Source organism: Neomonachus schauinslandi, chromosome 3 (genome assembly GCF_002201575.2).
Source record: "Neomonachus schauinslandi chromosome 3, ASM220157v2, whole genome shotgun sequence".
Lineage (NCBI taxonomy): Eukaryota > Metazoa > Chordata > Mammalia > Carnivora > Phocidae > Neomonachus > Neomonachus schauinslandi.
In genome coordinates this window covers 36,471,027-36,495,127 of record NC_058405.1, presented here as the reverse complement: position 1 = coordinate 36,495,127, position 24,101 = coordinate 36,471,027, and the positions used below count along the sequence as shown (strand labels likewise).

Below are 24,101 nucleotides of genomic sequence, written 5' to 3'. Positions count from 1 at the left end.
AATATATTGGACCTTAAGGATAATATTAGTATGTTATAATTTTTTTAAAAATTAATAAATGCAAAATAAAAATGTCAACATGAAATACTTTGCATTTCCTAGTTGAAACAAATAATATATACCCAAGATAACCTAATTTCCTTTTAATTTTGGCAGAAACATATATCTCATTTCAGATCCTAGGTACATTCTCTTAAGTTAAAATGGATTTCCACTTAGTGCAATTATGAGTCACATAAAATGGACTATGTATGAATCCTAGGTAGAGGAAGTTTTATTTTTGAAGTATTTATATTTGCTTTATTTATTAAAAGAGATTACTTAAAATGACATTATAATTCTCCTCCCAAAAGAAATAAAGAGTAAAAGAAAAATAACTCAAGCTCCCTCAAAAATGTGGATTCTCAACTACTATAAATAGACTTAGCTATGATTATTTGACAAAGCTTAGTAGAATACATTTATATTATGATTTAAAATTCTGCAAATTTACCTGTATGCTTCATCTTTTTTTTTTTTTTTTTGCAGTTAAAGCATAATACTATGAAGACGACATGTGTTAATAGATGGAATATCAAGTTATTCTTGATGTTCTTATTGGAAAATCTTAACTTTCATTCACAGTAGATTTTTGATCATCTAATCTCTGAGCCTGACAACATTTGAGAGCATAACAATTACTGAATGAATAAACACATGGAAACAAACAATATTTTTATAATAAAGTATCCACATATCATATATATTATAAAATACCTGGAAATTCATAACAAAATATCAAAGTCAAAATATTTCAAATTGCGTTTGAACTCCTTTCTTCCATGAATCAAAGGCTTGAGATCTTGAGTTCTTTAACACAGGGATCAGCAAACTATGGCCCGTGGACCAAGTCTGGCCTGCTGCCTATTGCACAGCTCACAAGCTAAGAACAGATATTACATTTCTATTGGTGGGAAAAATCAAAGGATAAATATATTCCATTACATGTGAAGAGTATATGAAATTCAAATCCCAGTGCCCATTAATAAAGTTTTATTGTACCACAAAAAAAAAATGGATTCTTAATTCTCTGATCATTGAATGTTTTGTATTCTACATACCAGACTGTCACTTCTATATCCAATAAAGACAAGTTACTATACCTGTGTGCAGGTATCTTTCGGTTCCCGACAATCAGAATAACATCACAGAGTTGCTGTTGTTTCAAGTAACTTTCCATTTTTCTGAAGGTTTGCTCAGCATGGTGGACAGCCTGATAGAATTCTTCAGAGCTACTGGAGTCCATATCACTTTGAGGTGTCAATGAATGGCTAGTTGCTGTCAGCCTACAAATCACACACAAAAAGATGGTGTTTATAAAGTGCTATGAATTGTCCAAAACAACACACAGAGTTTTAAAATTTTATAGGGAAAATCAATGCATGTCTCCTTATGTTAATCATTATTAATGTAAGTCAGAAAGATCTATTTTGGGTGAAATAATTTGCTCTGGGAAGCAATAAATGAATTGTTAATTATCTTTTCTTCTAGTTTTAAAATGATTTCAAAGATAGGTTATCTATATTTAGTAGGACATTAAGCTAAAAAATCTGAAAAAGTAACAGAAACAGTAAATTACTAACATGCCTCTTCTAAAATTGATTGCTAATAAAATGTTAACTTAATCCATTTGAAATTGAGGAAGATCATCTAATTATACTATTCTAAATTATGATTCCTGTGAGGTTATAGTAAATGTTCCTTTACAGAAGTAGGTGATTTTCATGATGAGAAATTATGAAAGATGGTTTGTAAAAAAAATTGGCAATAAATTTAAAAGTAAATTGTTGAGTTTCATATTCCATGCCCAACCAATTAAAAAAAAATTACAAAATGTAGTAGCTCAGTACTAACAAATATTTTGTTAGTGATAAACTTTAAAATTTTGAAAAATTCATGATACTTAAGTTTGGCTACTAAATCTATTAATATCATAACAATGAAGTCTTTAAAATACCATACTCTATATTAAGGAGAAGACTCTCAGTATATGCATGATAGGCCCAGAAGACCCAGTCAAGTATTCTGATGCTGTGCTAATTAAGTCCTTAAAACAATTTAAAAATGAAAATGAATTAGATATTTAACAATAATAATGAAATAGCTTATTTCAAAACAGAAAGTATGGAGAATTCTGCTTCCAATTACAGGGCGATAACTTGTAGCTGACTAAACCCCTCACCAGAAAAAAATGTTACATATAATATCAAAACAACTAAATGAATTTAACAATAGCTACTAAGACAACCAGGACTTGAAAGACCAAGATCTTAGAATAAAGAAAAACTCATGGAAGTCAGCTCAAAATTCTATACTGTTTTTTCTTTCCCTCTAAAGGTATTTACTAATTATAAGCAGCACAGGATAAGAAACTGAGAAAAAGTATCATGGGGCGTGGAGGAAAAGATGGATATTGGAATTTTATGGGCTCCAAAGGTAGCAGAACTTGAGAAACAAATGAGGGGCCATAAAAGAGGAAAGTTTGGGAAAGGCTGTCATTGGGCACCACTTTTCCCCAGAGGTATTTGTGATCTGAAGCACTGCTAGACAGGCAGAAAATGACTTATTGGAGATTGAGAAGCTAAATAGACTGTGAAAGATAAAAATTTGAATTCAAGGACCAGCAAGATGAGAGACTCTGGTAAATACACAGGGTCTCAGTTGAACTCCCTGAAGGGCTCTATCCTAGGAGGCAAGGGAAATAGAAATTGACAAGATAATACAAAGACAGAAACCTAGGTCTAAATCAGTGAAGTCTCTGAGTGCATTAAGGTGATGTACCAATCTAAATGTCAGCAAACAGTCAAAATAAAAACCTTTAGAAAAAGGTAACCTCATAGAAACTCTGATTTCTTGTGCATGTGTGTAGTGCTTGACATTAAGGTAAAAAAAGCAGGTCTATAAATAAACTAGACCTAGGGAGAAAAACAGGTAATAGAAACAGGCTTGGAGGTGCTACAGATGTATCTCTGAAAGGAAGTATCACAATTATAGATGTGAAAATAACATCATTACTATAGAAAACAATCTGGAGTGTTTCAAGAATATTAGGTTATATGAAAAAATCATGTAGAAATGTAATAATTTAACTTAAAATTTTGATAGAGGAACGGAACTTGCAGAATGCATGCAGATGAGGCAAACATAAGCTGAAAAATAAGTAGGAAATATTGAAAGTAAAATATTGGGATAAAAAAGATAAAAACAATAGTTTCTGAAACAAATGAAACATGGGAAAGGATTATAATATATAATTGTAGTCTTTTTTTCTTTTTTTAATTTAATTTAATTTTATTATGTTATGTTAGTCACCATACAATACATCATTAGTTTTTGATGTAGTGATCCATGATTCATTGTTTTCGTATAAATAATTGTAGTCTTAAAAACAGGAGAGAGATATGATAGGGCAAAAGCCATCTGAAGACATAATGGCCAAGAGTTTTCAAAAATGTGTTAAAAACATCAAAACAAAGATTCAAGATTCACTATCCATTCATGATAAAACAAAACTACACATGATAGTAAAATCAATACAAAACTGAGGGGGGCAGGCAGAAAGGAAGAAAGAAAAAGACTTTCTTAAAATTTGTCAGAAAACAGAAAAAGAGAACCTTCCCTCAACTCATTTAATGAGGCAAACATAAGATGGAAACAAAACTTGGAAAGGAGGTTACACGGAAAGAAAATGAATGGCCATTCTCTCTTCTAAACATATTTGCAAAAATCCTAAGCAAAATACTAGCAACTAAATATAAAACTGTATGTAAAAACTAAATGTAAATATGAGGCTCCTGAGTGGTTCAGTTGATTAAGTGTCGGATTCTTGATTTGGGCTCAGGTCGTGATCTTAGGGTCATGAGATCGAGCCCTGCATTGTGCTCCACACTGGGCATGGAGCCTGCTTAAGGTTCTTTCTCCCTCTCCCGCTGCCTTTCCCATTCTCCCCTCCATTCTCTCTCTCTAAAAAAAAAAAAAAAAAAAAAAAAAAAAAAAACCCCCCAAAAACACTCTCAAAAAAAAAAAAAAAAAAAAAGGTAAAAAAATAAGTGTGTCAAATATATAGTGGATAATGCATCACAAGTAAGTTGTACCAAATTAAGGAACACATTTCAATCATATAAAACCACCTAATTCACTCATATATCAAACATATTTAATGGAAATCTTTCTTCCTTGAGACTGAAAATGAAATTCTTTAGTACTACCTCCATTCAACATTTTTCTGGAAGGTCTTTCCAATGTAATGTAAACAAGGGAAAAAAGAAATAAAGCCCATTAAAGTTAGACCAAAAAATACATATATAACTGCTATTATTTCCAGAAGACATGTTTGTGCACATAAAACTCCAAAAGAACTGCAGACAAGTTTACAAATCTAAATCCATTAAAATTATGTGTGTTCTCTGCTATCTACAGTATTTGTCTATGCAATATGATTATTTTCATTAGTTTTCCTTTAAATATTTAAATATTTAAAATTAATAGAAATTTTGCTGTACCATATGTTTGCCTTTCACAAGTTTGCTTATTACAACCCCAGAATATGGTCATTTCCCAGCATATATTTTAGGAATTCAGGCTCGGGCATATGTTGGCAAGAACATCCTTCTACACGTTAACAGACACATTGAACAGAAAAGTCACAAAATGCCCAGCAGGATGGACTTTTAAATCTAGAATGAACATATCATTTTGGGTTACAGGTAATTATGGAGAATAAAGTCAGGAGTGCAGGTTGCCAAATAGATCAAGACTGCTCCACTGAGATCCTGATGTTTCTGGTCTGGTACCAGACTGCATGAATAGGGTCCTAAAATCAAGATACTAGAGACAGCCCTGCAGAATGGCTCCAGATAGGCTTAAAGGGGGTTGGGGATAAAGACTACATTCAGATCCTTATCTTAATTTCCTACAAGACAAATACCATACTTAGGGCAGAAAGTTTTATAGCTCACTAAGATTTCCATAGCCTGGGAAATGTTAGCAAGAAAAGAATTTAGTGTAGTAGTTTATCTACAAGTCACTCAAGTTGTGGTGGACATAATATTAGAGGAAATAATGAAAGAAATAGAGTAATACAGTTGTAGAGTTTGGTGAGACCACAGACAGCAAATCAAACAGGGCATAGATTTGACAAGATTTATTTAGAGCTAATTACTCACAAGGTAGCACCACCTTTTCCACAATCAAGGTGTACTAACACATCTTGACTGTAATACGGAGATGGGCCTTTTCTGAAGAACTTGAAAGCAATTTAAAAGGATAAATCAAAAGAACAGAGAGCTAGAAACTAGGCTCCAAACTATTTTTTTCAGAGTTCTTATTCACTCCCAGCTTTTTTCCTAAAAGTTCTAATTCTCTGAATTTCTCCATATTAAATCTGAAAACTAGTTATTTTTCTTGAAGGTTGGTTATCGGTCAGAAAAATGGTTATGTTGGTTTGACTTGATTTTCTCCCGATAAAGTCACTGTCCCAGTGCTTGCACGTTTTCTCATAAATCATTTCCTGATACCTGGCTTGAGTAGAGCTCCTTGACCTTGACCTTTGACTCAGGATTTAAAAAAGGAGTTTCCACATCAGTATACTTAGGATTCTTAAACTACAGTTTATTATTTAATCTTCCCTCACATATCCAACCTTATTAGTTTAACAAATGAGACTTTAAAATTATAGGAAATAGAGGTTATATCTTTAATGTTTCCTATAAATATAAAGTAAAAATCTGACATTGTATTATTTCTGGTATTGTCTAATTTTTATGTCTTCAGCCTAAATAAACTTTATAATCTCTTTCTAATCTAAGAGTATCTCAGATGTTAGGATCTGACACTATATTTTTTATCTTTATTGTGGCCCAACAACATAAAGCTTCAAGTTCCAAGAAATGCAATTTTAAAAGGGCAATATGATTTCTTCCTATCGGAATTTAAACATGCTAAAGAATTCACCAGCCTGTGATATACAACACAATACAATTAAAAAATTTTCTTGGGATGCCTGGGTGGCTCAGTCGTTAAGCGTCTGCCTTCAGCTCAGGTCATGATCCCAGGGTCCTGGGATGGAGCCCTGCATCGGGCTCCCTGCTCCGCGGGAAGCCTGCTTCTCCCTCTCCCGCTTCCCCTGCTTGTGTTCCCTCTCTCGCTGTGTCTCTCTCTGTCAAATAAATAAATAAAATCTTTAAAAAAAATTTTTTTTCTTGATCTCACAAACTACTCTAGCCATAGCTATTCCTTCCTATTTCCTTTCACAGCTATAGGTCTTGAAAGTGTTGTCTGCACTCATTATCTTAATTCCTGACCCTCTGAATACTCCTCAGTCCATTGCAATCTAACTTTCCAACCACCCTTGTAATGAAATTGCTTTTGCCAAAGGCACTAGTGTCTTTTCTGGTGGCTTTATTTAGCTTTCATGTTCATTTCTTATCTTAACTGCTCAGAATTGACCAATAAGCTTTCCTGTTCCTATGCTAAATAGTTCAGGGCTGAACATCACTTACTTTTGCTGTACCAAACAATTCGGAGATAAAGCATACTTTCTAATTTTTGTGCTAAACAGTATTGGTATCAGGTGGAAATAACTCTTGCACCAGGAAACAGTTATTTCTAGAAGATTAGACTGTGAATTAATTTTAAAAAAAAAGCTGTAAAAGGTATCGATTACTCCTCTGTTTTCACATTAAGACCCCCTACCTATGTGCCGATTTAAAGCTATTACATCATAAATTGTTCCCATTGTCAACCAAGTTCCAGCCTTCAATGCTTCCATGGTCCAAATCACATATTGTATGTTATAAATGCCTAATGATCTGATGCTTTCTTCAACTTTTAGTACCCATCAGCTCTTTTAGGCAGTTAGGCATGGGGGAGGAGAGAGAGAGCAGATTTTGGCCACACCCTCGGAGCCACTCCAAGGGTCAACAGCCACATCTTCAGAGCCATCTTTAAGGGTTAACAGAATAAGAAAGGCCTAGCCACAGAGCTGGCTCAAAGGCCACCAGAGGACTGCTGAGAGCTGAGCGTGGGCACAAATGGTGCGGCTAGTAAGGTCACAGCAAAAGCTCATTAGACACTCATAAATATACAATACATAAATAAATACAATTATAACAGACCGCATCATGGGTAGGCGCATGTGCAGAGGTCAATATTATGTGAGTACCAGCTGTCAATCAAAAATGTCAATCAAAGACAGATTTACATGTACACAAAGCAGGCTTAAAAGGATGCAGCTGGAGCTTCTTGGTCCCATTGCCACTCTTGCTCCAGCGATGGCCCGCTTTCACTCTTGAAGGTGTCCTCAACTTACCCACTCTATGAACTCTATCTCCCCATTCTGGTCTTGCGTCTCCAATTCTTTGGTGCATCTGGGACGGGAACTGAGTGACCCAGTAACAGCTGAAGCTCTAATTCTAACCATGCTAAGTAGTTTCAGTATGTCATAGCTCTTTCTTCTACAGCCTTCACACATATATTTCTTTCCCTGAAACCTTCATATCACATTGACATTCTCGTGGATAACTTCTTCAGAGATCGGTTTAAGTATTACTTTTTTCAGAAAGACTTCTTTTAGTTTGGGGGGTCAGGGCTTACCCTGACATGCTAATTACCCAGTGTAGTTTACATCCGTCTTTGACATGTAGAATACTTTAGGAGTTCAATTATTTGTTGAATAATTGAGTGAGAATATTCTATGAGAAAATGGCCTTGGCCAAGTACTAATCTTAATTTGTTGTGGTTTTCTTGTTTGTTTCATAGAACACAAAAATATACTTTTGGTAAAGGACTTTATATCCCCAAACCTGACAGAGTGCCTGGCACACATAGGGTAGATTAATAAGTGTTTTTGTGAATTGCTATTGTTGAATTTCAAATAGCTTCCAGAGCTCAGGAGAAAAAATGCATACATAACTGCTATAAATATGAACTCTTTTGCATTCTCTGATAGTGCACTTATGTACACTGTGAAAATACTAAAGAATACAATAAAAAACACTTTTAAAAAATCCTTTCTTTTTTTAAAGATTTATTTATTTGAGAGAGAAAGAGAGAGTGCGCGTGAGTGGGGCCAGAGATGCAGAGGCGGAAGGGAATGTCTTGAGCAGACTCCCCACTGAGCAAGGAGCCTGACACAGAGCTCATCTCCTGACCCTGAGATCAGGACCTGAGCCAAAACCAAGAGTTGGTTGTTTAACTGACTGTACCACCAAGGCCCCTCTAAAAACTTCTTTAAACAGATATGATGCATTGATTTCAAACAAAGTTCCCTAAGTCCCAGCATCATTATTATATCTTTTTTTTTTTTAAGATTTGTTTATTTATCTTAGAGAAAGAGGGTGTGCAGGGAGTGGGGGGGGGCAGAGGAAAAGGAGAATCTCAAACAGACACCCCGTTAAATGCAGAGCTCTTGGGGGGTGAGGGGCTTGATCTTAGGACCCTGAGATCATGACATGAGCTGAAAGCAAGAGTCGGATACTTAACCAACGGAGCTAACCAGGCATGCCTTATTATTATATCTTTAATGTCACTATGTAAGAGTAGAACTAAAAAAGGGGCGCCTGGGTGGCTCCGTTGGTTAAGCAACTGCCTTCGGCTCAGGTCATGATCCCGGAGTCCTGGGATCGAGTCCCGCATCAGGCTCCCTGCTCAGCAGGGAGTCTGCTTCTCCCTCTGACCCTCCTCCCTCTCATGCTCTCTGTCTCTCATTCTCTCTCTCGCAAATAAATAAAATCTTAAAAAAAAAAAAAAGAGTAGAACTAAAATGAAAAAATAAATTTGCAAGGAGTCTCCTTTTTCTCTTGAATAAGTTAGCTTTTGTTTTGAGGGAATATTTAAAGAACATTTCTGTAATATCGGATAAAGGAATTACCAATACATACTTCTTGGGCAAGACCTGAGTGTAGTGAAAGATACTATTATGTAAGTGAAAAAATAACTATTTGTTTTAGCCATAAAATTTAGTGTACACTGCAGGCATCTCTTCATATTAAATTTCCATTAGCAAAATATTTATTTTAGCTTGTAAAAATATTTCTGGTCAAAAGTTTGCTATTTTATTCCTTCCTTACATTGCTTAAGTATTTTATATGAGCACATGTCATTTCAATTTTAAAACTATGAAGTTATTATTACAAATCATTATGTAAACAATATCAAAGATCCATAAGTAAGCAAAAATTCTCAGACAATAAAACACAATATTGCATATCTATTTAACCTTGAAAGTTCTACACCTAAAGTTAATATTTCATTATTTAAAAAAAAAAGAAAAGGGAAACATTTTTTTTTTGAAAAGGGAAACATTTTTTAAGTAAATGAATAAATTTAAAGAATCAACTTTGCATTATTACAAAACCAGCAAATGAAACATCATCATCATATATCGGCATGGCAGAGTAAACCAGTATTCAAAATGAATGTCTAGTTATACAAACACACTAATTTCAAACCTTTTAATAACCCCCGAGAGAGAGGTTTAGATCCAGGAAATATTAGAAGGGATAAAGTTCAAGCACCAGGTGCTACTACTTAGAAGCAAGAAAAATGAATATAGTCATTAATGTTGCTTTTGGGTACAATTTTGTCTTATAAGATAATTGGAATTTTAAGTAAGGCTTTTTATCAGAAGTATTGAAACACACACACATGCATACACACACACACACACACTGGTAAGACAGAATAATAAAAAAAGAGGAATAACTCATAAGCTAGAGAAAAACTATATATATTCTAGCCTCCATCAGTTACTGCATTTTGAATCTCGATTAATTTATCTATAAAATAGAATATCAGCTTTTTCCCCTCAACTTTAAATGTTTTATTCCTTGTAAGGCTATTGTAGAAATTCAATAAAATTATGTAAATTAAAAAATGAATATCATTAAAAACCTCCTCATAGAATGCTTGTGGAAAGAAATAAAATTTGTATTTGAAGCTGTTAAGTATATTTCCAATGAAATACCAGATGTAAAAATGTAACCAATAATATCTGTAAAATAATGAATTAGGTGTGTATCAGTACAGGGCGAAATGTTGCTTGAAAAATTACATCTAGGGGCACCTGTGTGGCTCAGTCGTTAAGCGTCTGCTTTCGGCTCAGGTCATGATCCTAGGGTCCTGGGATCGAGGCCGGGATCGAGTTCCGCATCGAGCCCTGCATCGGGCTCCCCCCTCCGCGGGAAGCCTGCTTCTCCCTCTCCCACTCCCCCTGCTTGTGTTCCCTCTCTCACTATCTCTCTGTGTCAAATAAAAAAATAAAATCTTAAAAAAAAAAGAAAAATTACATCTACCTTTAATAATTAATAATCATCCAAAAATAAATAATACCTTGTTGTTTTCCTCTTCTAAATTTTAAAATGTATAATCTATAGATATACCTATTTAAATTAAAAGTATTTTTAAATGTTTGAAATTTAAAAATTGAAATAGTTGAAATATTTTCAAGGGCTTTAAAATCAAAAGCAAGAAAATCATGATTGAGGACATGATGAGAATAGTTGACAAATAAATTATATTTAGATGCTGAAAGTTCTCAACAAAAAAAATGCCAAATCTGGGAAGAAAGGCAACTACTCAGAGGGAATTGGAAATGTTATAAAATCTGAAAGTGTTTCTCATATGAAATGCAGTTGGAAATTGATATATGAATGATTAATTAATGCAAGTTCTGCTCTGAGAAGATATACCACAGAACAAAGGAATTACAATAATGTAGGAACTTGGATAGTACATACCTGGGAAGTGCCTGTAGAGAAAGATTCAAAGGGTATCAGATTAAGGTGAAATAAAATGATGTGTTTCTACTTCACCCAGGATTCAGAGGAGTGGCTCTAACAGCTATTGGGCTAATGGAAGCCTGAATTAAAAGGGATCCTAGAATCTGTAATGCCAACATTTCTTAGTCATATTGTAGAAGAAATAAAAATGGTTATGTATGTGGGCATGATACAGCAGATCTATCATAGCCAACCTGTTTGACCGTAATTATTTTATGGTTTAGGGAACATTCTTTTCACCATCATGAAATTTATTGGCAAGTAGAACAACATCATACTTTTAAAGCTCCCTGGTAAGTACTATAGGTTCTGATGGCACAATTTAATTGAGCTCTCTGATGTCAATGGCATTATTGTACTAGATGATGAGATTTAAGAATTAAACACAATGATATCACTGATATGAGGAATTCTTAATCTCAGGAAACAAACTGAGGGTTGCTGGATTGGTGGGGGGTGGGAGGGATGGGGTGGCTGGGTGATAGACACAGGAGAGAGTATGTGCTATGGTTAGCGCTGTGAATTGTGAAAGACTATTGAATCACAGATCTGTACCTCTGAGACAAATAATACAACATATGTTAAAAAAAAAAAGAAGATAGCAGGAGGGGAAGAATGAAGGGGGGGAAATCGGAGGGGAAGACGAACCATGAGAGACGATGGACTCTGAAAAACAAACTGAGGGTTCTAGAGGGGAGGGGGGTGGGAGGATGAGTTAGCCTGGTGATGGGTATTGAGGAAGGCACGTTCTGCATGGAGCACTGGGTGTTATGCACAAACAATGAATCATGGAACACTACATCAAAAACTAATGATGTAATGTATGGTGATTAACATAACAATAACAAAATTAAAAAATTTAAAAAGAGAGAATTAAACACAATGTGAGCTCTATTGTCACCAGTCTACTGCCACTTGTCCAATCAAGCCTGCCACCAGTTTTGGCATAAAAATACGGTTTTACTGAGATATGGCCACACCCATTCAATTACATATTGTTTGTGGTTTTTTTCTGGCCAAACGGTGAAGTTCAGTAGTTGTGAGAAAGACCATATTCTCTCCAGAGCCAAAAAATATTTACTATCTTGTCATTTATGAAAAAAAAAAGTGAAAGAAAAGAAAATTACTGGTCCCTATTATGATCATAGGAATGGAATGGTGATGAGTAGATTTTAGTTACTGAAAACAACTCTGGAAAATACAACTTTATCATAAGGACCTGCATGAAATGGATAGTCCACTAAGTTCCTACTTGGTCTGCTGTTTAATCAGAAAAAGTATAGATCTTTTGTGTAGCAGTCTGAATTGAGTCATCATGGTGGGACTTTATACTCTCTCTCTCTGTTACTTCATCTAAATTAGTTCAGAAATTCAGAGTTTCTTCACTGATTATAAGACTGGGTTCTTTGAAGAATGAACCCTGAAAAATTGCCATATTTCTGTAATGGAAATATTTATCCATGTTTTCCCCAGACATCAGACTCTAGACACTATAAAATTAAAAATATCCAAACATTCTAGTAGTTATTAAGTATTATCCCTGAATTAAAGCAAGTACCTTGCAAATTTAAGCTGCCACCATATCCACTAGAAAGGGAGAAGGTCCATGAAAACTAAGCCACAAAGTGGGTATTTGCCTGAGTCCATACCCTGGTACACTCACTGGGCTGATGGATTCAACCTGCAGTTATTTCCCTGGTCCCAGAATGCACAGTCGGAAAAAATGTATTCAGAACTGTCACAATTATCATATTGGTTTCCTGACCCACAAAGTAAGGTCTATTAAAGAAGAATGTGTCAACTGAACTACCATCACACACCTACCATCGTAGTAAATCCAAAGCTATATTGTATTCATAAGGAACTTGCAGATATCAGTGCACATTAAAAAATTAAAATATGGGGCGCCTGGGTGGCTCAGTCGTTAAGCGTCTGCCTTCGGCTCAGGTCAGGATCCCAGGGCCCTGGGATGGAGCCCCTCATCGGGCTCCCTGCTCCGCGGGAAGCCTGCTTCTACCTCTCCCACTCTCCCTGCTTGGGTTCCCTCTCTCACTGTGTTTCTATCTGTCAAATAAATAAATAAAATCTTTTAAAAAAAATTAAAATATGAAAGGGGCACCTGAGTGGTTCAGTAGGTTAAGCTCTGGACTCTTGATTTCAGCTCAGGTCATGATCTCAGGGACTTGGGATCAAGCCCAGTGTTGAGCTCCACACTCAGCAGGGAGTCTCTTTCTCTTTTTTTCTCCCTCTCCTTCTGCCCCTCCCCCTGCTGGCAAGCTCTCTCTCTCTCTCTCTCTAATAAATAAATCTTTTAAAAAAATTAAAACATGAAAGAGTAGAGATTCTATTATATTCCACCTTAATTTGTTCAATTGCTAGGTACAAATTCCAGATGGATCTTGAATAATGACTAAATTATCACAAACATAATCAGGTAGTGATGATAATTATAGCTGATATTCCAGATGTGATATTTTTACAGAGGAAAATCAACACAACCCTGGCACTTAGTATGCAGCTATCAACCTGGCAGAACACTTTTTTCCCCTCAATCAACATTATTAAGGAAATCAGAACTTGTTTACCTTCTAACAGGAGCATCAGCATCATTTCAACGTCTTACCACAGGGAAATGACAACTATTCTTCTCTTTACAGTGTGCAAGAACTATTATCACCTTGATATCCCATAAAACACTACATGTTTCCATGACATCTGTGACATTATGATCATTGGATCTGGTGGGGAGGAAATAGCAAGTATGCTAGACATTTTTCTTGTCAGAGAGTGGGAGAAAAATCTTGCAAAATTTAAAGTGCCTATCACATTGGTGCAAGTTCTAGAGGTATAGCAGTTTGAATATATTAAGAAATTGCCTTTAAAGTGAAAGACCTTAAGTGATACATTTTGTGCCACCTGCCGCTAAGAAAAAGGCACAAGGTTTGATGGGCTTTTTTGTTGGAGACATAATATACAAAATTTAGGTGTTCTATGCCCCACAGTTTGCCAGTAAACTCATGAGTCTACCAGCTCTGATTGAGGCACAGAGCAAGAGAGGCCTCTGCTGTAGGTTTGAGCTGTCGAACAATCAGTTCTGCTCCTGGGGCCTTATGATCCAGAAGAATAAACATTAGGAGAAGTGTCTATAGCTGCTAGGGATACTAAAGGAGCCCTGTGGCCTATAAGAGAATTATAGTCCAGAAAGACTTCACGAACAAAATCATATTCTTCCAATAGACTTTCTCAATTTGAGAATCATCTGGTTTACCAGAAAAGACTGAATGCTGGTCAGAAGGCAACTGTGAACTGACTAGCCCATTATGATTTACAAAATCATAAAGAAGAATGTGTGCACTTGCATTCTACCATAATATAGAAATGTTATACATGAGAATGGGTCTCAGCAGGTCCAGAAATAAATTGCATGAATATGTGGCTAGACTCCCTGGGAACTTATTTCTGCTCTATTAACACTTATACTTCTACCTGTACCTAGGGCCTTATATTAGTTTTCTATTGATCGTAACTAATGACCACAAACGTATCAGCTTTAAACAACCCAATTCATGTGTGTCAAGAGTCAAGACATGGTTCAGAACCTCTGATCAGGCTCTCAGAAGGCTGCAGTAAAGGTGTTGGCCAGGATGCGCTATCATCTTGAGGCTCAACTGGGGAAGAATCTACATTCAAGTTCACTCAGGGTGTTGGCAAAATTCATTTACTTGTGTCTGTAGAACTGAGGACCGGGCTTCTTGCTGACTTTCATCTAGATGATGCCCTTAGTTCCTAGAGGTCATCTTCAGGTCTTGGGGGACACCCTCAACTCTTAAAGGCCATCCGCAATTTCTAGAGGTCATCTATAGTTCTCTTCCACACAGGTTTCCTCACTAGGGCTGCTTTCTTCATCAAGTCAGCACAGAGGATCTCTAGAAAGAATCTAAATGCAAGATGGCATTTTACATAACATATCATAAGAGCAATATTGCATAATTTTTGCCATATTCTATTGCTTAGACTCAAGTCACAGGTCCTTCTCATACTCAAGCAGAGTCATCCAAGACTATGAATGCCAGAAAACAGGGACCATTGAAGGTCATCTTCATGTACGCCACAGACCTCACAAGGAGGAGACTATGACCCATTATCAGGAATGGTGAAATCATGATCTGCTTTATAGATGGGCCTGACATAAGTGGCCTTTTAAAAAATTGTCACTCTGATAATACATGGAATTCTTACTTACAATTACTAAAACTGAACATTAAAGTTTTGGCAGTCCATTTTCAAGTGTAAATTTTCTCCTGACCAGCTTTAGGCTCCCCATGACACTGAATCAATAGGCAAGCAAGGGGTTCCTCTGTCAGGTGGAGTGATTAGTTCCAATTACTGAGGAAAGAAATTGGGTTCCTTGTAAAATGTGGTTAATGAGAAATATGTCTGGAAACCCAAAGACTGACTGTAATGCCACTTAGCAATCCTAAATCCAGTGATAAAGATCAGTTTTGACAACCAATTCAATACAGGAGCAGTGAGGACTCAGCACCTTCAGGAATAAAGGTTTAGCTTACTCCACCAGATAAATAATGTCGACAAGATGTTTTTGGAACTGTTGAGAGACTAGAGAAGTTAGGATTAATAACCTAGGTCACCCACCAGCCACAAAATTCACTTTTCATTTTCCTTGTATGGATATCATGAAAATATGGTATGGTATGTCATAGATTTGGTAGGAGAATTTGGTAGGTTATTGTTATTGATTCGGCTTTCATTAAACATCAAAATATGTAACTAAGCTAAATGTAAAATTATTGATCAGTGTTATTTTTTATTTTTATTTAAATTCAGTTAATTAACATATAATGTATTATTTGTTTCAGGGGTACAGGTCTGTGATTCATCAGTTTTATATAATACCCAGTGCTCATTACAACACATACCCTTCCCAATGTCCATCACCCAGGTACCCCATCCCTCCACCTCCCTCCCCTCCAGCAACCCTCAGTTTGTTTCCTATGATTAAGAGTCTCTTATGATCAGTGTTATTTGTGATGGTATGAAGTCCACAAGAGAAACTTTTTTAGAAAAACAAAACAAAACAAATTTCTTAAAAAAGAAAGCAGTTAAAACTTTAGTAATCATCTAGCATGCCTTAAATATATAGGATTTAGAAGAAGATGTTCTTAAAATACAAAAGCTATTGTTGGTATTTTAGCCTATGACTTATTCTTTTTCTAAGTGGTAGAAGCTTCCAAATAAAAAATTCCCTCTAGTTATCATGCTTCTGACTATATTTAAAATGATAATTTAATAAATATAAAATTGTGATGATAATAACAGCTTACCTATATTGAACACATATAACGTAGCAGGTGCTCTTCTACTTGATCTCATTTTTTTTTTTTAAAGATTTCATTTATTTATTTGACAGAGAGAGTGAGCAAGCAAAAGCAGGAGGAATGGGAGAGGGAGAGGCAGACTCCCCGCTGAACAGGGAGCCCGATGTGGGACTCAATCCCAGGATCCTGGGATCATGACCTGAGCTGAAGGCAGCCGCTTAACCGGCTGAGCCACACAGGCATCCCTTGATCTCATATTTGATTTACAACTACTTCGTGCCCATCTTATTGGTTTGAAAACTAATGTCAGGAGAACTTAAGTAACTTGTATAAGGAATTAGACATGAAAGACTGCAAAAACTCTATGATAGACTCACTCTGAAAGTATTACTCTAGGGTAAACTCAAGCATAATTTTAAATAAACTAGATTACAAAAGATATAAGAAATAACCATCTAAATGCGAATAAAAATGTATAATTGGAACAGTATAGTTGTTGAATCATAATGTGCAATTTTTTATTTTTTATTTTTTTTTTTGAAAGAGAGCACGGGAGTGGGGGGTAAGGACAGAGGGAGAGAGAGAGAGAAAGAATCATAAGCAGGCTCCATGCTCAGCGCAGAGCCTGACGTGGGGGCTCAATTTCACAACCCCGAGATCATGACCTGAGCCAAAACTCAAGAGTCAGATGCTTAACTGACTGAGCCATCCAGGTGCTCCTCATGTACATTTTAAAATAAAGAGTATCCCATATTATCCCTTAGAAGTCTTAGAAATTGAATTTGGTTGATAAAAGAGACATTAGGCAAATACTACTATCTTATCTTATACATTGAAAGGAAAAGTTAAAAATATGTGGTGAAATGCTAAATTAAATCTAAAATCACTAAAATAGATATAGTATGTACAATATTCTAACAAATAAAGGACTTGGCCCTCTCTCACCCTCCCCCCCCCAAATAACTCAAAGTAAATTTGATCCATCCATACCACATCTACGGAGGTGTCAGAAAGGTAAGTTCTTAGGAGTAAGGACCACATAACAGAATAAGAGCTACTCTACGCTTACCCTAACAAAGCATAAAATCACTCCTCAGTGCTATCAAAACAGGCTACTAGTAAAGTAACAGCTTGACAGAACAAAATTCAACACTTTTTAAAAGAAGACAATATAATGCACACTCCTTTTTGCATAAATACAATGTCCATTATGTAATTAAAAATTACTAAATGTGCAAAGAAGAAAAATATGCCAAAGAACCATGAAAAAAAAATGTACTCAATAGAAAAAGACTCCAAAGTGACCCAGATGTTTGGATAGTAAAGGAGGCCTTTAAAGAAGCTATTATAAACATGTTCAAGGAATTAAAGGTCATTATGGTCTTCATGCATGAAGGGATTGGGGAGATGGAATCTCACAGGAAAAAAAATTTCTGTAACTGAAAAGCACAATATCTAAAATAAGAAAATTAACTGATGGGTATAATAACCAATTGGAATTGGCAGAAGAAAGGGTCAGAGTAAAAAAAAAAGGAAAAAAAAATTAAAAATAAGCAGAGCCTCCATGACATGTGGGAAAATATCAAATGATCTACCCTACTATAATTGGAGTATCAGAAGGCAAAGTGAGAGAAATAGAACAGAGAAAACATTTAAAGAAACAGTGGTTTAAAATGTTTCCAAATTGATGAATACTTCAGTCTTCAGGTCCTAAAAATCACAGTTCACTCCAAGTAGGATAAGTACTAAACAAACCCAAAACCAATGACAAAGGGATAGACTATTTAATAAATGGTCTTGGGATAACTTGCTTTACATTAAAAATGACTTAGGTCGTTACCTGATATCATAAACATTAGATATGTTAAAATGCTAAATGTACATGGCAAATGTATTTTTTTATTATGTTATGTTAATCACCATACATTACATCATTAGTTTTTGATGTAGTGTTCCTTGATTCATTGTTTGCATATAACACTCAGTACTCCATGCAGAACGTGCCCTCCTTAATACCCATCACCAGGCTAACCCATTCCCCCACCCCCTTCCCCTCTAGAACCCTCAGTTTGTTTTTCAAAGTCCATAGTCTCTCATGGTTCATCTCCCCCTCTGATTTCCCCCCCTTCATTCTTCCCCTCCTGCTATCTTCTTCTTTTTATTTTTTTTAAACATGTAATGTATTATTCAGAGGTACAGGTCTGTGATTCATCAGTCTTACACAATTCACAGCGCTCACCATAGCACATATCTTCCCCAATGTCTATCACCCAGCCACCCCATCCCTCCCACCCCCCACCACTCCAGCAACCCTCAGTTTGTTTCCTGAGATTAAGAATTCCTCATATCAGTGAGGTCATATGATACATGTCTTTCTCTGATTTACTTATTTCGCTCAGCATAATACCCTCCAGGTCCATCCATGTCATTGCAAATGGCAAGATTTCATTCCTTTTGATGGCTGCATAATATTCCATTGTGTATATATATACCACAGCTTCTTTATCCATTCATCTGTCGATGGACATCTTCGCTCTTTCCACAGTTTGGCTATTGTGGACATTGCTGCTATAAACATCCTGGTGCACATACCCCTTCGGATCCCTACATTTGTATCTTTGTGGTAAATACCCAGTAGTGTAATTGCTGGATTGTAGGGTAGCTCTATTTTCAACTTTTTGAAGAACCTCCATACTATTTTCCAGAGTGGCTGCCCCAGCTTGCATTCCCACCAACAGTGTAGCAGGGTTCCCCTTTCTCCACAACCCCGCCAACATCTATCGTTTCCTGACTTGTTAATTTTAGCCATTCTGACTGCTGTGAGGTGATATCTCATTGAGGTTTTGATTTGGATTTCCCTGATGCATGGCAAATGTATTAACAACTGGAAGAAAAACTAGTGGAGGGGTATACTTTTGTATGATTTGAATGGGATGCATTCTTATACAAGCCATAAATTCCAGATTTCTTTTTCTTCTTTTTTTCTTTTTAAAGATAATAGAGAAAAAGATAATAAACACATTTAAGTACTAACCACACACTCAGAGAAACTATTTTGCTTATATTACAAACAAGGAATTAATACCTAGATTTTCAAAGCACTTTTAAAAAATAATAATAAAGAAAAGACAGAGTCTAGTCTCTTTTTCTCATAAAGATAGTTGAAGTATTTCTATTGTCCTTTTTCCTTTAAGAAACCTGGAATTTTGGCACCTGGGTTGCTCAGTCATTAAGCATCTGCCTTTGGCTCAGGTCATGATCTCAGGGTCCTGGGATCGAGTCCCATATTGGGCTCCCTGCTGGGCTGGAAGCCTGCTTCTGAGGGTTCTTGAGGGGAAGGGGGTGGGGGGATGGGTCAGCCTGGTGATGGGTATTAAAGAGGGCATGTATTGAATGGAGCACTGGGTGTTATACGCAAACAATGAATCATGGAACACTACATCAAAAACTAATGATGTAATGTATGGTGATTAACATAACATAATAAAAGTAAATTAAATGTAAAAAAGACAAATAGAAAAATAGACAAAAGATATTTTCATTTGATTCAAAGGAGAAAAAAAGCACAGATGGAAAATAATTATATTAAAATAAGCTGAAACTGAAATAGTAATGATGAACATACAAATTATACATAAATATTTTTTGCCCATAATACTGGAAACATTTAAAAGCATTGACAATCAAGTAATATGCAAGCTTTGTCTTGAAGCATGATAAGAGTATTTCTTAATGAATAAGGGAATTAAAATTTCAAGGGAAAAAATAAGAATCAGAGAAAAGTGGATGCTATGTTCAGATATGAGGAGGTGGTCAAAGACACTGAGTTGCCTACAGAGTTATGTTGAGAACAGAGGCTGAAAATACTTTGAATGAAATATTAAAGCAATTAGAATTTATCTTTTAAGCTGCATCTAATGAGGTATGCAATACTTGTTTCATGCAATACTTTTATCATGAGGTCTAAATAGAGATGATCAATTTGCAAAATGCCATATTCACTGCCTCACTTTAGAGATTCCTGCTACACATGAAGATAACAAAGGATATGGAAAGAAAGAAAATGAGCTTAATTTTGTTTAGCTCTGTTTTCCCAAATACATTTATCTTTGAGACAATATATAATGTTTTATTACATTTGTTTATTTCTCAAGGAGCAAAGTGACGCAAAAGGATAACCCCTATTAATATCTCATGGAACTTGTGCACCACAGAACACTTTGGAAAGAGCGGTTTTAAGAATTTAACCATTTGGGCGCCAGGGTGGCTCAGTTGGTTAAACGGCTGCCTTCGGCTCAGGTCATGATCCTGGAGTCCCGGGATCGAGTCCCGCATTGGGCTCCCTGCTCAGCAGGGAGTCTGCTTCTCCCTCTCCCGCTCCCCCCTCTTGTGCTCTTTCTCTCTCACTCTCTCTCTCAAATAAATAAATAAAATCTTAAAAAAAAAAGAATTTAACCATTTAAAAGTGGTGGTGTGAAATAACTAGATACATGGAGGAAAGATTGCAGCCAAAGATATATGTTGGGAGACTATTGTAGTAATCAAGGGAGATGATACAGACCTGGACCAGATCAGACCAAATATAGGGAGTGTTAAGAGAATGGGCATAGTTTCAGGAGATAGAATGGAGGTAAAATCCATAAAACCTGAAGGTCAATACCTGTTTTTGGATAAATCCATCTTTAGGTATTTAATCATATACAATAGCTCTTATACATGATTAGTAGTTTATTCATACTGATTATAATTTTTATGTGAGACCTACCTTTAAGGCCAACTAATGACCAATATGTGGTGTATGTGAGAGTTTCACATGATTATTCTAAACAGAAATTTATTATCCAATGATTGATTAATGGAAATGGGATACCAGCAGTGAGAGGCTGGAAATAGAGCTAAACTTTGGAAATAGAGAAACCATCAACTACTGTACAGAGCTAATAGGTAGGAAACTGTAGGATCAGATAATAAATACTCACATGACAGATGACAACAAAAATGAACAACATAAAAACATTTGATTAATAATCCAGGAGCTAATCCATGCCATAAGACATCCAAAATTATGTTGCCTTTGGTTTTGTCCTGGCCTTTTCTTTGGTCATAGGAAAGCTCACTGAGGGCTACATCTTGACTACCTAGTAATTGTGTTCTCATTTGAAGTATTACAAGTGCTAGCTTTTTATCCTGCCCTCCCCATTTACAAGTTCACTTTTCCTTCTTTGTATTATTCTTTTTTTTTTTTTAATTTTGAGAGAGAGAATGAGAGACAGAGAGCATGAGAGGGAGGAGGGTCAGAGGGAGAAGCAGACTCCCTGAGGAGCAGGGAGCCCGATGCGGGACTCGATCCTGGGACTCCAGGATCATGACCTGAGCCGAAGGCAGTCGCTTAACCAACTGAGCCACCCAGGCGCCCCTTCTTTGTATTATTCTTAAAGACAAAATGTCTTAGCATTAAATATGCTTTGGTTAAAATTTTATCATTTCCCATTTTTAACTACCCCCAAAGAATTTGATTATATAAAATAAAATGTTATGCTGGGTAAACAAAACCAAAGTTAGGTGTACTAGCAAAAAAAAAAAAAAAAAAACTAGGTAAAAAATACTAAATTGGTATAATAACTTTGATAATTATACTTATAATTAAAATTTGCTACAAATACACTTTATTTAATTACTTTGGTGGAGATATATGTACCTCCATAAAGACTCCAACTATTTTCAATTAAGTAGGAAAATCCAGTTAATTCTATGTCTTACTTAGAAAATAATTTCCTGTTGTGCAAGTTTTTAGAGTGATAATGTGATTGCAAAAGCCCTTGAAATAAAGAGGCATAGCTATGCCTTTATATACCTGCAATATATCTTCTTTACCAAGTTGCAAAACTAATTATCAGATGGATATATGGTGCTCTCTGCATATTTTCAATGTTTTTTGAGAAAATAAAATTAGAACAATTATTTTTACACACAAATTTACTAGGTAACTGAAGTTAAAAATTCATTTGAGCTCCTTTTTTTTCAGAAATGTCAAAGAAAACATCTTCTATGTTATATTATGAAAAAAAATGTACATGCCTATTCCAGGATAGTGCCAAATGCTACTGCATATACAAAGAAATATAGAGTTGACACTTGAACAACATTGGACTAGGAGTGCAGATCACCACCACCCATCCCTGTCTCCATGCGGTAGAAAATAGGGCACATATAACTTTCAACTTCCCAAAAACTTTTTTTTTTTTTTTAAGATTTACTTATTTATTTGACAGAGAGAGACACAGTGAGAGAGGGAACACAAGCAGGGGGAGTGGGACAGGGAGAAACAGGCTTCCCGCAGAGCAGGGAGCCCGGAGCAGGGAGCCTGGAGCAGGGAGCCCGATGCTGGGCTCGATCCCAGGACCCTGTCTAACGATTGAGCCACCCGGGCGCCCCTCAACTTCCCAAAAACTTAACTGCTAATAGCCTACAGTTTGCCAGAGGCCTTGCTGATAACATAAACAATTAACATATACTTTGTATATCACATGTATTATGTATTGTGTTCTTAAGGTAAAGTGAGCTAGATGAAAGAAAATGTTATTAAGAAAATCATAAGGAGGGGCGCCTGGGTCCTCAAGCATCTGCCTTGGGCTCAGGTCATGATCCCAGCCAGGGTCCTGGGATCAAGCCTTGCATGGGGCTCCCTGCTCTGCGGGAAGCCTGCTTCTCCCTCTCCCACTCCCCCTGCTTGTGTTCCCTCTCTCGCTGTGTCTCTCTCTGTCAAATAAATAAATAAAATCTTTAAAAAATAAAAAAAGAAAAACAAGAAAATCCTAAGGGTTAGTACTGTACTGTACTGTATTTAAAAAATATATATACAGGGGCACCTGGGTGGCTCAGTTGGTTAAGCGACTGCCTTCGGCTCAGGTCATGGTCCTGGAGTCCTGGGATCGAGTGCCACATCGGGCTCCCTGCTCGGCGGGGAGTCTGCTTCTCCCTCTGACCCTCCTCCCTCTCCTGCTTTCTGTCTCTCATTCTCTCTCTCTCAAATAAATAAATAAAATCTTTAAAAAAATAAAAAATAATTATATAAATACTTACATAAAGTATATAAGCATACACTCATCGTATATATCAATTTAAATTAGATGGTTACTAAACAGACATAGAGCAAAATCAATGTTTATTTCCAAAATAAACAACCAAAATAATTTGGTTAATTAAGAAGGATAAATTCCAAAGAGAATTTGAGAATTAAAGAATTTTCATGATCAATAATAAAAAAACCCAAAGATTGTTTAACTAGAATTAAATTTATTAACTTAATAACTAAATTTACTAACTATATTTACTAATTTAACATATTTCTTTAAAATATTCTGAAAAACAATTCATTTTAGATATGTTTATCCACTATTATGTCATGTACAACAAAAACAATTTATATGTTTTAGTGGCTAAAAATAAATATTTTGCTTATTTTAATTTGGTTAAAGTATTTTACATTTTACATTAAAAAAATAGATACCTGAGACTAGCAACAAAAATCATACAAAAGAATAGTTAAAGGGACATTGCCTTATTGGTATCATAATATACTCTTAAGCCATTCCAGTTAGATCAATATAGTATTGATATAGGTTAGTAAAAAGTAACAGAAACCTGTAATATGCCAATATTTACTAATATATCAGAAAATTGGGTAGGGGCGCCTGGGTGGCTCAGTCATGTAAGCATCTGCCTTTGGCTGGGGTCATGATCCCAGAGTCCTGGGATTGAGCCCTGAGTCAGGCTCCCTGCTCAACAGGAAGTCTGCTTCTCCCTCTCCCTTTGCTCCTCCTCCACCCAAGTCTCTCTTGTGCTCTTTCTCTCTCTCAAATAAATAAGTAAAATCTTTAAAAACAAAGAAAATTGGGAAATGGAAGGATTATGTATTACATGTCTCAGGCAAAGATGGTTAGTCACT

At 35.8% G+C, this 24,101-nt stretch overlaps 1 protein-coding gene across 2 annotated transcripts in view; it reads right to left on the bottom strand.

Annotated features, from left to right (window-relative positions):
- The window catches only part of KLHL1 (kelch like family member 1), a 352,516-nt gene that overhangs the window by 230,316 nt on the left and 98,099 nt on the right, over positions 1–24,101 (bottom strand). Inside the window, exon 2 of one of the 2 annotated variants that reach the window (XM_021697925.1) lies at positions 1,143–1,325. The exons of the other annotated variant lie outside the window; for it this stretch is intronic. Within the exon in view, the coding sequence (XP_021553600.1) occupies positions 1,143–1,325 (183 nt within the window). The remainder of the gene's footprint in view (positions 1–1,142; positions 1,326–24,101) is intronic. 2 annotated transcript variants of the gene reach the window in all.